The 15,766-nt window shown below is 39.8% G+C and overlaps 2 protein-coding genes across 5 annotated transcripts in view; both read left to right on the forward strand.

The window, feature by feature from the left end:
- Window positions 1-1,680: 1,680 nt before the first annotated feature.
- On the forward strand, window positions 1,681-3,074 carry LOC122568769. Its single transcript, XM_043728917.1, has one exon. It carries the CDS (start codon window positions 2,480-2,482, stop codon window positions 3,065-3,067), a length of 588 nt encoding a protein of 195 aa, XP_043584852.1. The 5' UTR covers window positions 1,681-2,479; the 3' UTR covers window positions 3,068-3,074.
- Window positions 3,075-4,111: 1,037 nt separating this feature from the next.
- The window catches only part of LOC122568763 (protein unc-13 homolog B), a 377,765-nt gene continuing 366,110 nt past the window's right edge, over window positions 4,112-15,766 (forward strand). For all 4 annotated transcript variants that reach the window (XM_043728897.1, XM_043728898.1, XM_043728901.1 and 1 more), the window contains exon 1: window positions 4,112-4,241. In XM_043728897.1, coding sequence (XP_043584832.1) covers window positions 4,220-4,241 — 22 coding nt within the window. In that variant the 5' untranslated portion in view covers window positions 4,112-4,219. The remainder of the gene's footprint in view (window positions 4,242-15,766) is intronic.

Genomic DNA, 15,766 nt, shown 5'->3' on the forward strand with positions numbered 1-15,766 from the left:
GGAGAAAAGATCCGAGAAAATGGTCTTCGTGTGATGCCTGAAATGAGTAAGACGACCACCAACACGACGTATTGAAAGCAAGCCACAAAAGTTCCGGTTTTCTTCGACCGAATACCGACTACTTTTCAGAAATATATTTCTCCGTTCAAGCCACGAGGTCCAACATGACTGTTACATAACTTTTGATATATTTGTACGATTTGTATTCGGTCGGCTGATTATTGTCTATAGACGCAGAATTATACGAATTACGAAATAAATTGAAACGTATGGTAGAGAAAATTTAGAAGTCAATAAGTTTCTGTTATTCGCTGAATTGGGATACATTCGTCTAACTAATAAATGGAACATTCTTATTTTCCGCCATGTGGTAGAAAAGGATGTGCGTATAAATTTATTTAGTGAAATAACAGTTTAAATTTTAATAAATTATTTCATACGATGAAATAAAGTAGAGTAGTTTCATGAAATACATGGTCAGAGACGTAACTACTGATCAGTAACTACTGATGTATTGCTGCAAAGAGCAATACAGACCAGAGCAAGTAGTATTACCGCAGAACAAGGGAAACGATTTCCCAGTGGTACAAGTCAGCATTTGATGCTAGCTTGGGAGTAATGAACCCGTTATTGATACTTCCACGTCGTAGCTTGGTTTAACTTTGCCTGTAAATAACAAGTGATACAGATTCTGCGAAAAAATCAAAAAGTAATAACCGGTTATTGAAAAAACGATTGTCGAACGTTATGTATAAAATATTTTGTACTGCCATCGCATCATATTTCTATCCCATTCTATTTCAGATGATTCAGAAGAACAAATTCTAGACATTGCGTGTCCTCCAGCTCGTTCAACGTTATATTACAGTCGCTTCTCACGCGAGCAATAACACTTTACATGCAACCATCGCAATGAACCAATTTTCTGCCCAAAATGTGTAGGTTCGAAATATTTGAAACTTACGATGTTAACAGTTTCATGATGTACTGACTATACGGTAGAAATATGTCAAAACATCGTTCCTGTTAAAATGATATATTTCTTATAATATATAAAAGCTTATACTTCTAGTTGACGTTTACTTATATCATAAGAATAATGAATTTGTAATGATCATAAACATTCAATGTAAAACAGTCATAAATTAATGAAAAAATATAGAAATAATAAAGAGGAATAGTCACTTTCCCGAATTTTTAGTTCACGACTAAATATAGTAAAGAAATGATGATATATTAGAATGTAAGAATAAACGAGACACTTGAATGAACAGTAAAGGAATCAATTAAAGACTTCTAGTTCGTACTTGTATCTTGCTTAATCAATTTCTGATAGAACGTACCACGTGGTGATTTCTACGCACGAAAAACGTTTGCACTCTGTCTCGCACGATACCTATCGCAATAATTAACAGCGCGTTATGTGCGACTGCGTATTGCATCGCATAAACGATATAAAAAAGGCAAGGATAAAATAAAGAAGAAAACAAAAAACGGTAAAACAGATCGTGTATGATTAATTGCAGTGTTAAAAGAGGCGTCCTAAAAGATTTGAGAAACAAGTTGACTGGACGTCGATTGAGCGTGCAATCGTCGACAGAAACGTCGAATTAGAAATGAGGCAAACAATCGAAGCAAAATGCACGGCAGTTCCGCGAGAGCAGTCGAAAGGGGTGGCTGATTCGTGGTTGCTCGCCGAAACGATCGTCGAAGGTCGGTGACGTTCGTGTGACTCCGACGATACGACGCCGGCGCTATGTAACCTGCTTGACGTAGCAAGATGGCGGCGGCGTGTCGGAGGCGTCTCCGTCCGCACAGTGCTCGACGTCGAGCAGTCCGCGTACGTTCGTAACAACGTTTCACCGCATTAATGTGGTAGTGCACCCGGAGCATCGCACACGTCCGTGGTAACGGTTCAATCTCGTGTTTCATATCGTAATATCATCAATAATTAGAGAAACAACGTGCGACGACGAGACGTCGCGAACAGTGCTAGCACGACGAAAACATAGAGAGAGCAGTGTGAACTCAATTGGTCCCGTTCGCAATAATTCTTGTTAATTTTGCTCGTGGTGCGTGCTATTCATCCCCTCCATATCCTTTACATTTCCTCTTCCCTTTTTCCCTCCGTTTCTCCCTCTCTCTCTCTTTTCTCTTTTCCTCTTGTTTTACGTCCCTCTTGTTTCTTCTCACCTTCTGTTCACCGATTCCTTGCGAAATTCTACTTTCATACGCATATACATACATACATACATACATATATATATATATACACACGAGCGTATATCTGGTTTCTTTGGTTTCCGATCCGTGTTCCCTCTATCCGTCCCGTTTTCCTCTGTGATCGTTGTGAAATGCCCGTGGTAACCGGTCGTGCCTCTCGACGACAAGGAGGACGTGACGCTTGTCGTTGGTCTACGGTTCCTTGACGAGCACGGTATACGTGCAAACCGGCGCATGCACTGCAGCCCTTGCTACTATGATAATAACGAGAAAGGTGGCACGGTGGGCGCTCCTCCTGAAGCGAGAGGCGCTCGGCCGAACCTACGGTGCACAAAAGCGGTTCGAGCAAGCACCCCGCGGTGCCACGGCGATGCTGCCTCATTCCGGCCGGGTGGTAGATGACAACATCGACACCGACACCGACACCGACACCGACACCGTGGCCACCGACCTGCACAGGACCAGCAGCTGCGTCGCGTTGGCGCTGCCGTTGCCGTTCCCGTACTACGAATACTACTACTATCCTCGTGCTGTGATCGCCGCCTCCTTGTTAAACTCAGATCGCCGCACGCTCACCGACAAACACGAGGACAACTACTTGCTATCGTTACTCGCAAGAATCGACGAACCGCCAGTACCAAAGTGCTTCGACTTATTGTTAGTAGCATCGACCAAAATCCAGTCAAAGGAGCTGAACGAGCAACAGGACGAACAGGAGGAATACGGTGAACAGGAAACGGGAAACGTGGCCAGTCCGACAAACGACGAGGAAGTAAGAGTGCTCGCGAACGTGAACAGTAACCGCCTTAACCGCCAGAACGGGCGAGCACGATTTTCCGCGTGACCAACAGCCACTCACTGTTACGCCGTGTCGATGGTAATCGCGAGTGCGATTCATACAATACCGGCGTGGTATAACGGTTACGACTGGAACGGAACGACCCTCGTGCAGACACAGTATACGCTGAACGCAAAAACATACACATTAAATCGCAGTTCTAATAATTAAGCAGACCGAGCTTCTGAGATACTCACGTAAAAATAGGGGAATTCGAATGAAAAGTAAGAGAACCAAGTACGTACATACATTGTCATATATACGCGCGTGATCTCTCGTGTGTATTCCCTGTGGATTTCAGTGACAGTCGAATCGACGAGCAGAGTGCGCGTATGTAATAAATTCGGGTTATAAATTTTGTGGATTCCTTGCTGGTCGTAGTTTCGAGCCTTCAAGTACGTGGAAATTTTCGCCGGCATTCGTGTACAGTGTACGATCGACGAGAACAGAGCGTTGCGCGACAGCTTCGCCGGGATATCGTAGAAGAATCACGATAACCTCATTGTTGTTTTGGTGCACGCGTGCCGGGTACGAAAGAGAAAAACTCGTTGCGAGAAAGGACACGACTGTGAATACGTAGTGCCATATGCGAATGAGAGAAAAAAAAAAAAATAATAAATATACAAAGGAAATATAGAACAAAGGAACGGCAGAAGTGTGATATCGGACTGCCCGTTGCATTCGTACTCCTGCCCTGAAATTTCGATTCGTGTAGCGCCATATCGCGACACACATATACATATTGTATCCTTCTCTGTCTATCTATCTGTCTCCCTCTCCCACCTCTTTCTTTATCTCTTTTTCTCTCTTTCTCTCTCTGTAATATTTACATATATATGCATACGTATTATATACACATATACTTATATATACGAGTATATATGCACGTATAAACACACGCGAGTGTTTTTCTCGTATTCACACGTTATACGTGGGTACAGGCGCACAGTGCGGAAAAGAAAAAAAGAAAATAGTAATATCGCTGCGGAAAGGGGGTTGTAAGTACGTCGTATACGCGAGTGTGCTCCTTCGATCCGGCGTGTCTCGTTATATAGCTGCAATCTCTTTCCTACGGATCTCCACGCCACATGAAGTGTCGCTCGACCAATTAAGCGGAACTCTCAGCGTTAAGCCGATCTACCAAGAACATCTTCGAATATGTCGCTGCTCAGCGTCACGGGTGAGTCTTTTCCACTTCTATATTTCTTTTTCTCCTTTTCTTCTCGTGTATTTCACTACACGCGCCGCACCGTGCCGCACCGGTTCAAGATGACGACCGTTAACTAGAAAATATTTCGTTTTATCGTTTCGCCATCGCGACACTTTCCATCTTATCGAAATCGCTTCCGATTATTACAATGCTTTATTTTACGTATTTTTTATTCCTCTCTAATCTTTATACATTTACACAATTAGTCGTTTATTTTAGTGAAAAATTTGTCTTTCAATAGTCTCGTTTATTTTATTCGAGTTTTTACATAATAGAAAATTGTTGTAATCGCCTCTCTGCAAATGTCGTTTCACTTAAGTGGCTTGTTTTATTTTAAAGCGGTTTACCCGAAATTCTCCGGATGAACGTGAAATAGAGTCGTAGAACTGACGATAAAGTAAGGTTAGAACAGTCTTGCAAGGATGGCTGCATCAGATTTGAAACTTTTTCCTTATTTTCGAATAAACTGCTCGAGAAGAGCAAATGCTTCTAAGCAAACTTGTAGAAATGGAGAAATACTTGAAGCACGAAGTAAGGTGGGGAAGAAATTTCCAACAATTTTCCGAGAATATTAAATACGATGGAAACGAATATGTTGATTAATAGTCGTTATTAAAGTTGTTCATTACGCAAGTAATTAAGGACATTTCCTCGTACGTTCCATATTTGAAGCATAGTAAACAATGCTTTAAGCGTATTTCCTTTCTATTTCTTTTGGTCTGAAAAGGTAAACGCGGCGTATTTATTTCTATCGAATGTGCAAAAATAACAGGAATGAAAGGAAATATTATTTCACTGACTATACGTTGTTTCTTAAATCGTCGCAAGTGCAAGAAATATAAAAGATAAGCTATACATAAAGACAACCAACGAATATTTGTTATTCAACCTACTTTCTTAATTACTTAATGGTTTTCTTCGTTTCGCGTTTAAAGCCTTTGATATGCAATTTACAAGTTCACATTCTATTTTCCGTGTATAGAATATGCAACGAAATGTCTCGCGATTTTAATTTAATTACGTAACTGGGTTAAGTTGCTGTTTCGTTCTTAAACACGTAGATATTAATATAAGGAAATTATAAAAATGACGAAATAACGTCTGTCGCCGCTACACTGTCGAATTTGTTATTATACTCTAAATTGAGGCGTTTAATACGAACGTAGAAGTTTAACATGTCGTAGGAGTAATCCTTTAGAGATGAGTAATTCTAGATAAAGCAATCGCTATAAGTACGTTGGATAATCTTCGTGGAAAGCAAGTGAGCAAAAGCAATTGGAACATCTGTACAATTTATAGAAACGTATAACTACGCATAAGAGATATTTATAGTTAAAAACTTCTAGTATTTTTACTCATATTTTATTCAGCATCGTAACTTGTATCTTTTTCTTATCTGCTTATATGGTTGGTTGAGTTTCTCGAGCAAATTCCAGTTTAAAATATATTTTTCGTACAATTTACGTATTTAAGTGTACATATTTTCAACGAATAACAAGATTTTATAGTTACAAAAAACATTTAACGAAAATTAGATTCAACGTAAAGAGACAAAGCTACATATAATTTTTAATATGCGCAAGCTATTTTCCCATATTACGGTAACTATTTTTATCCCATGCTTTTGAACCGAGCAAATCATTTCCGAACTTCGTATTACACACGGAGTTTTTCGTGCGGCAATTGCTAAAACGACTAAAGTTAAAAATTACATTTCGTAAAACGAGCGTTCATACAAAGTGAGAGGGGTGTCCTTTTTATTGGAAAACCATTCAAGGATGAGAATAGAGAGAGAGAGAACTAAGGTTAGGGTTAAAAGACGATGTGATAATTGGATTGGTATATGAAGCAGCCAGGTTATTCTCCGATTTTTCTGTAGCTGTGATATCTACTGATTTATCCGTGATTCTTACATGAAGTTAATCACCTGATTAATTAAACCTGATTTGTGTTTGATCTTTTTATCATTCGATTTCAATAGTTTTCTACCGAGGATATCTCACATTAAATCGATTTTCGTTAAATTACACTTATATTAGCTTCGTATTACTCCATTTTTTGATATTTCAAATTCTCAGTTTAAAGGGCTACATCTCGTCCATATCCTTATCCCGATTTGAATATAAGGAGGAATTCCAGTTTCCAATACATATAAGTGCATCAAATCGGCATCCAGGATTTTCTTTCCATTCTGACTTTTGTATACGGCCTCGTATGATCAGAGTATTGAACGACTTAACCGAGTAGTATAAACGACGAAGAGAAGAGTTACTCGAGGGTTTACTTCTGGGTCGAGTCAGTCTTCGATCAGTGACCGCCATTGATATCCTTTAACGTATCGTCTCAGACGTATATACATATGGAAGATACACATAGAAATGCAGTATGTCCTGTGAGATATAACGCGAACAGATCCTCTGTACTGATAATCGGATTCGTCTGTACGAATCGCAAGTTACGATTTCCAATTTTTTCACGTAGAAAAAATCAATGTGTAAACCAGGCTAGCTGCGAGCGAGAGGATTTCCGGCAATCCTTGCAATAACCATGCAGGCCAAACGTTAAAGACGCATTGACCAGCGAATAACGAGAAGCGATTCTCGATGCTTCTTTTATCTTTGTCCTATATCTGGTCATAAATATCGCCAGGGTTTTCAAGTCTTCCTGTTCATCTAGGCACGTAGACGCACGTGTACAGACCGCGTAGATGTATTCAGGTGGTAACGTTCCTTCGACAGTGTGCAGTCGGTATACACTGATAACAAAGTGCATGAACGTTCGTCTATGACTACGGAACGGCGAGAGGGTCGAGGGCGGTGGGAATGAGGAAGCGGGTGAAGGGGTATGTTGGAGGGTGGAAGGTGAGAGGGCAAGAGAGAATAAAGAGAAAGACGACCAGAAGAAGAGAAAGAAAGAGAGGGAAAGAGAGAGAGAGAGAGAGAGAGAGAGCATAGTGCAACGGTTGACCCCGGTACACGGGGTCATTCCCTTCTTCAACCACCACTACCGACCCCTAGTGCCTCCGGTTCTACCGCCCCTACTACTGGCTCTTCCACCCCTTCTCATCCTCGTATCCTCCACCAACGCTCTACCATCACAACCACGCAACTCGACTCTCCTCTCGCTCACCCGGCCAGCGATGTAGTTACGAGATGCTACGGGAACGTAGGTTCTCGTGCATACGTTGGGCTGACAGAAACGATCTCGGGGCGAAGTTCCACCTAGATCTTCCTTTGCTTGTCAGTCTACCAGACAGGTAATAACTTACGAAATATTTGATTTATGATAATGTTGATAGTGACGGGTTCAAGCGTGTATCGAATGGTCAGGATGCCAGCTTGCATTTGTCGAGTTAATGATCGCGCACATAACACTCTGGAAATTTGATTCGAGCTCGATTGGATTGGTATAAAAATTTCATAGGATGCATATTTCTCTTTGTTCTTTAGATTACAACGTTTTCATGAATGCACTAAATCACCGGGCACACTCGGCGGATAGGTAGTCAGTTCTTTTTTATTGATTTCGTTCGAATTGATGGGAAAACAGCGTAGAAAACCGGGACAAGATTAATAGAGAAATCTCGGAGGATTTGCAGTACTAGAGATTACACGGATCAAATTTAAATGTAACAAGAATTTACGTTGCCACGTTATTTATTGCAAGGTGACTACAGTTCGAGAGCTGCAACTTTATTTATTCGCCATTGGTGCATTCACGATAAAAATAGGTCGAACTGATACGAAACGAAAAACGTCGCCGAATCGTATCTTTAGAACTGCACTTGCAAGATATCGTCTCGCGTCGTAGAGAGGTATTTGCTTCGGTGTTTATTATCGGAAACGATCAATCTCGTGAAAGATCGACGACAAGATATCATAAACAGACAAGTACGTAAGAGCATATGTACGTGGATCGTCGATGGATAAAATCATAGCTACGGCATATGTATCTTTAAGGTGTGTATTTTTAAAACGGCTGGGGTCATACAGGTTATTCGGGTCACCTCGAAATCCAAATAAGTCGAGGGAAACGAGACTAATAAAGGAATGCTTTCACGATACTTTTGATTACGTGTGCTTTTCGAGTTATTATAAAAATGAAAGTGAAAAGAATGAGAACGGTCGGGTATATTTTCTTAGGGAACACTGCTTTGAATTTGCGTAGGCGTGCGCCGACGTTAATTTATTCGTGATCATGAAAGTGCGAATTCCTGCTGCTTTTCGCGACAAAGAGCACGTACATGTAACAATAGAAGCATCGAGGAATCTCCCTGGTGAGAAACCGAATGAAAGACTTCCCAGAGCAACGACACGTTATTGAAAAGACGACGAAAACAGAAATGAAAATATTGCGTGGTTTAGTACTCGGAATAGATATTACGCTTCTACGTGTTTCCAATCTTTCGCTTGCAATTGATCTTCCATTCACGTAATTGCCGTATACGTATCGTAATTACGTTTCTTTCGTGCGTTTGAAAAATTACGTAACTCGCATTAATGGCCAATAGTAACATTTCATTCGAATAACGCTCTTGCGTCGACAATATGAATTTATCGTTTACCATTTCACATTCGCGAACGATAAATCTCTAACGATGTACGCGTTACTTTTTTTATTAGCAGAGGAATGGGAATAGAGAGAGGTTGACGCACCACGCGATGGCAAATTTTATTCGCGGCGTACGGCCGATTTATCGGACGGACTATAAATTAGTATAAGAAAAAAGACAATATGAAAAAAGGGTTCAACTACTGTTTAGCCGATCTATTCTATTTCTTTTCCTTTTCATGCTTCATTTTTCTTTCCCTTTCTTTGTTGTATGCTCAAAGGATTCACGCTTGCAAATCCCCAGCTTTAGCTTTTTTTTTCCATTCACTGCGTATAATATTTTCAATGACAATGTCTCTACCAGAGACCTACTTTTTGCAACTCGCACTTAGAAAGGGAACAACGTTGCATTTGAACGCCGCGTTTTTCACCATGTCGTGGAAATGTGTCATCGTTAATGGAGATGCATCACCTACAATAACGAGGACAATCTATTTTACACTCGTAAAGACCAGCCAAACTTTATTTCGGCCTGATGGCACGCAGAATCGTTGCTATGGAGGAACTGGAATATGTCCCATTATTTTGCATCAAGTTCTTTATGAACAGAAACGCTCGCATTTCACGTTCGATACATTTGTTCGTCGCGTGTATGTATGCAGGTTAGGTCTCCGCGCGAGAGAAAATACAAACGTTTAATGTCACTATCGTACATTTATCGATAATTTATATAAATTGCGTTGCTCGTTTACGTTCAACGCGGAGCGAAATATTCGAACAAAGAATTTCAAACTGAAACACTGAGACTGAAAAACAATTTACGACGAAGATCGTTTATTAAGTTACACGATACGCGTTTCTCCATCGAGTTACGAGAAAAGATGTTTTCGATATCTCATATATACATACATACTATATCGTACGCTTTCTTGTCGTTTATCGAGAAGTTTAATCGTACCTACGTAGTAGACAATAGGTGCCATAACCGGAATATGAAAGTGCATTTGTACGCGAGTTATGCGTAGCTGCGACATTTCCAGTTCCATAAATTTCCCTTGGCAGAATCTTTGTTTCTATTCAGCGAACAACGTTTTCAATGCTTCGCCGTATTACGTACTGTGTTTCTGTTATTTCTTCTTCGTCATCGAACTCGGTCTCGTCGTTCGAACAGAGAGAAGTTTCATAAGTGACTCGAGGTATCTGCATATTCTTGATCGCTTAAAGTTTAAAGTTTAAAGCGTCGTGAATGCGCCGTTATCCGTGTACCTATGCATGGAAACGTAGTCGAGCAGCGTTAGGTAGGTTCCTTTAGAAGCAAGAATAGGAAACGTTATCGAGCACGGAAACCATCGCAGTTACCCTTCGCAAACGAAGGTAGATCTTGTCTTCCTTCGCCAATGATATTTTCCGGGTATTTTCTCTTCAGACTCTCAGACTGAAACAAGACACTCCAGCCGTGTTTCGATCGTTTTCTTTGAGTAAGAGTGGTTCAAGAACGCCGCCACGTCGCGCCGGTTTTAAATGAACCTTAACATTATTTTCTTGCCACGAAAGGAGCAATTAATTTCGATTACTTTCGGTCGACGTAGCGGAAATTCGTTAGTTTTAATGTAATTTCTCCCCCCCCCCTCCCCTCTATACCTGCTTAGGATCAATCGAATTTGCATTAGAGCATAATGCAGCAAACGGTTACAGTTTTTTTTTTTATAGAGATATTATTATAAAATCGTGACCATGGCTCGCGTAATTAATTGCTACGAAATTAAACGTGAATTACGTACTAATATCGCAAAAGCAATTACGCTGTGTGTCAGAACACGAACATCCCTTATCTGATAATATAATGACGTCAAACAGATGTAACGATGCCACGTTGAATGATGTATGAGATACGAGTAGGAGAGTGTTCGTTACTCGTTGTTACTCGTTACTTGAATAACAACCGAAAATCGCTGAACTCGTCTACTTATGCCACGACGTGTATACAGTTACCTTCATTTACGTCGCTTTTTCGGCACCGATCGATCGGTTTCTTCTCCCACTAAAGCGCCGTCATGCTCTGAAAACTTTTCAAAGGTAACAAAAAGTAGCTCTCACGAGACAAAAATATTAAAAGGTTATTCGAGCCTTTCACGTTTCAACCTCTTTCTTACACGAGTATCTTCGTCCGGACAATATTTTTAAGAAGCTTTCGTTATCCTTTCCTCGTCGTTCGTCGAGAAGCTCGTTCAGGTTACCACTTTCGTTGCAGTCTACTTAGGTTGATTGAAAGGGTGGTCTCGTGCAAGCAAATAGAAGACGATTTCGAGTGGCTGTCCACTAAAAATAACGATCGAGAATGGCCACGTTTAAAGATCGTACGCGACGTAGAATTTCTGCTTATCTTCGTGAACTAACCGGTGGCTTGGCATCAACGATACCTACATTGTGGACTCGTCCGGAATGAACTTTAGGAACGCTTTGATCTAACTTGCCACTTTGTGTCTCCACTTTGGTGCCCCGACGCAACGTCCATGTATCAGCATAGCCCGAAAAGGTATGCGCTCTAAATCGAGCGCCAGTTAATATTACGTAGGTAGGGGACAGGTGAATCGACGAAACTTCGAAATTCCTGTTTTTTCGCGCACGCCGACGCGCCAGATCTCCATCGATGACATTTTCAAATGCGTACATATATTCTGAGCATTAATGGGAACACCAATACGTTGATTCAAATACTGACCATATTTGCGAAAATGCTGCGAATAGTCGAACGATAAATGAGTAAATTTCTGAAAATCTATTTTGCGGAATGTCTTTATATTTCTGTGACGGAGTGTTTTCGTAGCGAAGCTTATATTGGATTTTGGAGTGTCGAATATAGCAGCGACTAATCAACCAAATCAGAGAATTCCTACTTGCTTTTTCTAAAAATAGAAGGATTCTCGCCAAAATTCACGGTAATTTACATTAAACGGTACATTAAATTACTTCGATTACGATTAATATGTATGTGTTTAAATATAATCTTCAAAATGATACTGACAGCTTTAAAAAGATATTTTTTTAACACACATTGTTCTGTCCACAGACGGGGGCTATTTGAACTAATTTCACCTCGTAGATACAGTACGTGAAACTATTAATTTATACTTCTGATATATTACATCCATTTAATCATAAAAATTGGAAATTCTGTGTAGTTTTAGTACTATTAAAATAAAAGTAATTTTTTCTGTATACACGTAAAGTTAAAGGAACGCAACTGTACCCTGTACCCATCGCGTAGCGATGAAAATGGATTTTACGAACCGTCCCTCGTCACAAATAATACGATGAAATTTTTATGAGTGTAATTCTTTAGCTATGAATACGCGTTAACGACAACAGGGTGGCCAGGTTCTTTCGTGCCGGGGACATTTTTCTTCGGTAGACAGAAGTCGCACGCAAAACGGACTTTAATCTACGTCATAAATATGCATTACCTGGGCGCCATCCCAGGAAGCGACAGTTAAAACCACGCTGAGCAAGTTACAGATTACAATTGCGCAAACAGTTTCCAACAATCTTAACCAAACTCATTACGCATCGACAACATATATATATAGTGTCATATGTCCCATATAGTGTAATACCATTGAGCATTTTTTGTAACAAGAAAAAAGAAAAAAGAAAAAGAAGGAAATCAGAAACAAAGGGAAAATCTTTCTTAAATATTCTTTCCGGCATACATGTACAATAATACGCAAGCGGAGTTTTGATAAATATCAAATATGTCCAAGCATATTTATGATTTCAAATCGACGCTTGGATAAATCTGATTATAAGCGTACGTTTCTTCTGATTAAATATTTTATCTTATTTAATACCTTTTTGAGGAGTATTCCATCAGCGAAACCGAACAGATGAGATTGTACGTGTGATATTAAATGATATTATCTATACTTTGCGAAACACGGATCATGTATACGGAACACGGGAATATAAGTACTTCATCATAGGAATTATGGGTCGTTAGTCAGTTAGTTTCCTGTGAATCTACTCTTTAGCTACGAACTCATTCAGATCGACTCCGATAACTTATAAATCATTATATACGTATTAGTCGGTCATGCACCTGCAAGCGATGCAATCCATCTCCATTTTCCGACGTTCAGAGCAAGATAACTAGGTATCGTGAGGTTTTGAAGTGGAGAGGGTAGGAATCCAATATGAGGATCCTGTGGGAGTCCCTAGCCGCAGGAAGGATCGTCCTTGGTTAAGGATACGGGCATCGTCATTATAAATGGGGTGCTTTGAACTCCGAGAACGATGCGTTGGGTGGAAAACCAGGGGTTTGTAGGAAAGGGGAAAAGCAATAGCTTGACTGTCGCCAGACAGCGGGCTATGAATTCTATCTCTCTTCTCTTCCTTTCTTTCTTTCCCTGGTACGCTTTCGATCATCTATCTTTTCTTTCTTGTCCGACTATTCTCTCGTTCTATTTATTTCCGATAAACGGAGAAAATCCGTGACGTGCAGAAATCAGGAAGGTTGAAAGGAAATTTCAGCGGTGAGCCATTATTACTTGCGCGTACCCGGTGTGCTCCGATGATGTTATTGAAAATTGCGTAAATATTATCTGTCATAGCGTAGCATAAGTTAGCATCGTATGGTATAAGAAATAAAATTACTTTTACGTACGCAGGTTGAAACTGTTTAACAATTGAAATAATACGTACTGCTTGGAATAATTAGAGAATCTCGACTACTTTCACTTGATTTGGCGATTTCTCCCGTTACTTTAACTTTTACATCTACGTTCCCTGTTTCTGGATCTTGTCGAATTATTTTCTTTAAGTCAATCCTTGTCGCAATATCGTACGAACGACGTGTCAATCCATCAAACCTACAGAACTTGTAGATATTTGTTTGATCATTGCATCGTCTATAATGCCGATCCTTTAATTATCTCGAGCAGAATATTATTAACAATCTATAAATTAAATGAAAGTGTACAGAAGATTGCTCAAAACCAGATTAATCGTGTCGTAAAAACGTCATTGAATTGACACGAATCATGACGTTTTTTTAATTAGCGCTGGATATTTTTATTAAGACCTTACCCATCTGTTAAAACCAAAGGAGTGACGAGTTTCTTAAAATCGTTCGTCGACTTTCCTCGGATATAAGATTTTCAAACACGTCGATATAACATAGGAAAGGAGACGTAAAGACGTAATAGCGGTTTCTTTATAGTTATACGCATCAGCAGTGCCAATTAACCATCTTTATTCCCCTAATTTCGCAACATGTACCCGCGTCATCATAGCCTCGCGTGTATCTCTTTTCCTTTCTGCTGATGACACGAGATCTGCCGGTAACGTTGGACGATTTTCGTGCGGTCGTGTTATACGCGAGTAACTATGTTGTGATGGTTATTGGTTTTATGGAGCAGCTGGAGCAACCGAGAATTTCAGGAGAGAAGACGGTGCGGAGGCCGGTTCACGTGCTAGCCAGGGAGTTAATTACGCGCGAAAACAATATTATCGAACGAATTATCGGACAGGAGAGCGAAACTCCGTTAAGTGCAGAACCGACGGGGTCGCTCATTACCGGCCTCTTCCACGTAAATGTACTGCACGATATAAATTATTTAGGCGAATGGCCAATTGGCCGGATTCAAAGGGAACCGCTGTTCACCCTCTCTTCTTTCGTTTTGCTTTTTCTTTTTCAATTTTGCTCCGCGTTCTTTCTTACCACGCGCTTTAATCCCATTATCGTCGATCGAGGACAAGGCTTTGACCGAGATTTTCAGCCGACCGGGAAAATCTTTTCGATCGTACGTGTAGTATGCGCGAAATTGAACGCTTGTTTTTATAAGCTGAAAGGTATTTAATTATGAAATCGTTCTCCTTAAAATACCACCCACCTTCTTTTTATCGTCGTAGGAGGCTGTATGGATCATTGGTTAACCAGGTTGAAAGCTTTACGAAAGAAACGATCGATTTCGCTATGCTTAAGCGTGGTAGTTGGTTGAATTTTAATAAATTACAAAATTTTCTCGGTGCCCTTAATCATGATCGCAAATTTGTTAATAATCAATCGTAATTCGTTGTTATAGGAAACTAGAGATTATGCTTGTTAACCATTCATAGTTGCGGAAATCTTACAATGTTTAAGACGGCTTTAGAATGTAACGTGATCTGAAATATTCAGTGACTGTTTTAGTATTAATGCATGTTCGCTTTCTGACAAATTTTGACGTATTTACATTTCACACTGAATTAATTATTCTATAGCAATCCTATTATCCATAATCTGAATATCGAGCTATGAATAGAATTTTCTATAATTACATTTGCATTGCTACGTTTATTTCTAGTTTCTTTACTTTCGTAATATTTAATTGCAATTCTTCTTATAATCTCCAATTGCGCAATTTTATTAGAAAAGAGGAATATTGATTAACGAATAAAGGTAGAAAGAGCTAAATCGTATTTTTGTACAACTACTTATTAACGGGTGATTTGCTTGCTCAAGCAGTTGCATAATTATCGTACAGTAATAAACCACAGGTTATTAGCACGATATCCGCTAGACACTTGGGATCTACAGAATATTTATTTACCGTTAAGGTGAAATTTTTATTCTTCTTGGGAAAAGTGCATTAAAGTGCATGAAATGATTTCTGCAAAGTCTAAGTTCAACCTACTTAGTAATCCTCTTTCGTCGCTGTTCGTAGTTGATATTTGAATAAAGAAAGAGGAAGGAAACGTCTCGTTGATGTAAATTAAATGGGAGCATTACTCGATCATTCTTGATGAATTTAGTTAAAAATTAAACACTCTGTAAGAGAATTAAAATTGCGTCGTAACTTCTTGATCGAATCCTTTTACTTTGGGAAATCGTGTTTGTTTGAATCGCGTGTTGTTTTAAACACGATGAATTTTTAATATTGCAGGGTGCTGTCTTTCACGCGATGCAC

Source organism: Bombus pyrosoma, linkage group LG6 (genome assembly GCF_014825855.1).
Source record: "Bombus pyrosoma isolate SC7728 linkage group LG6, ASM1482585v1, whole genome shotgun sequence".
Taxonomy (NCBI): Eukaryota; Metazoa; Arthropoda; class Insecta; order Hymenoptera; family Apidae; genus Bombus; species Bombus pyrosoma.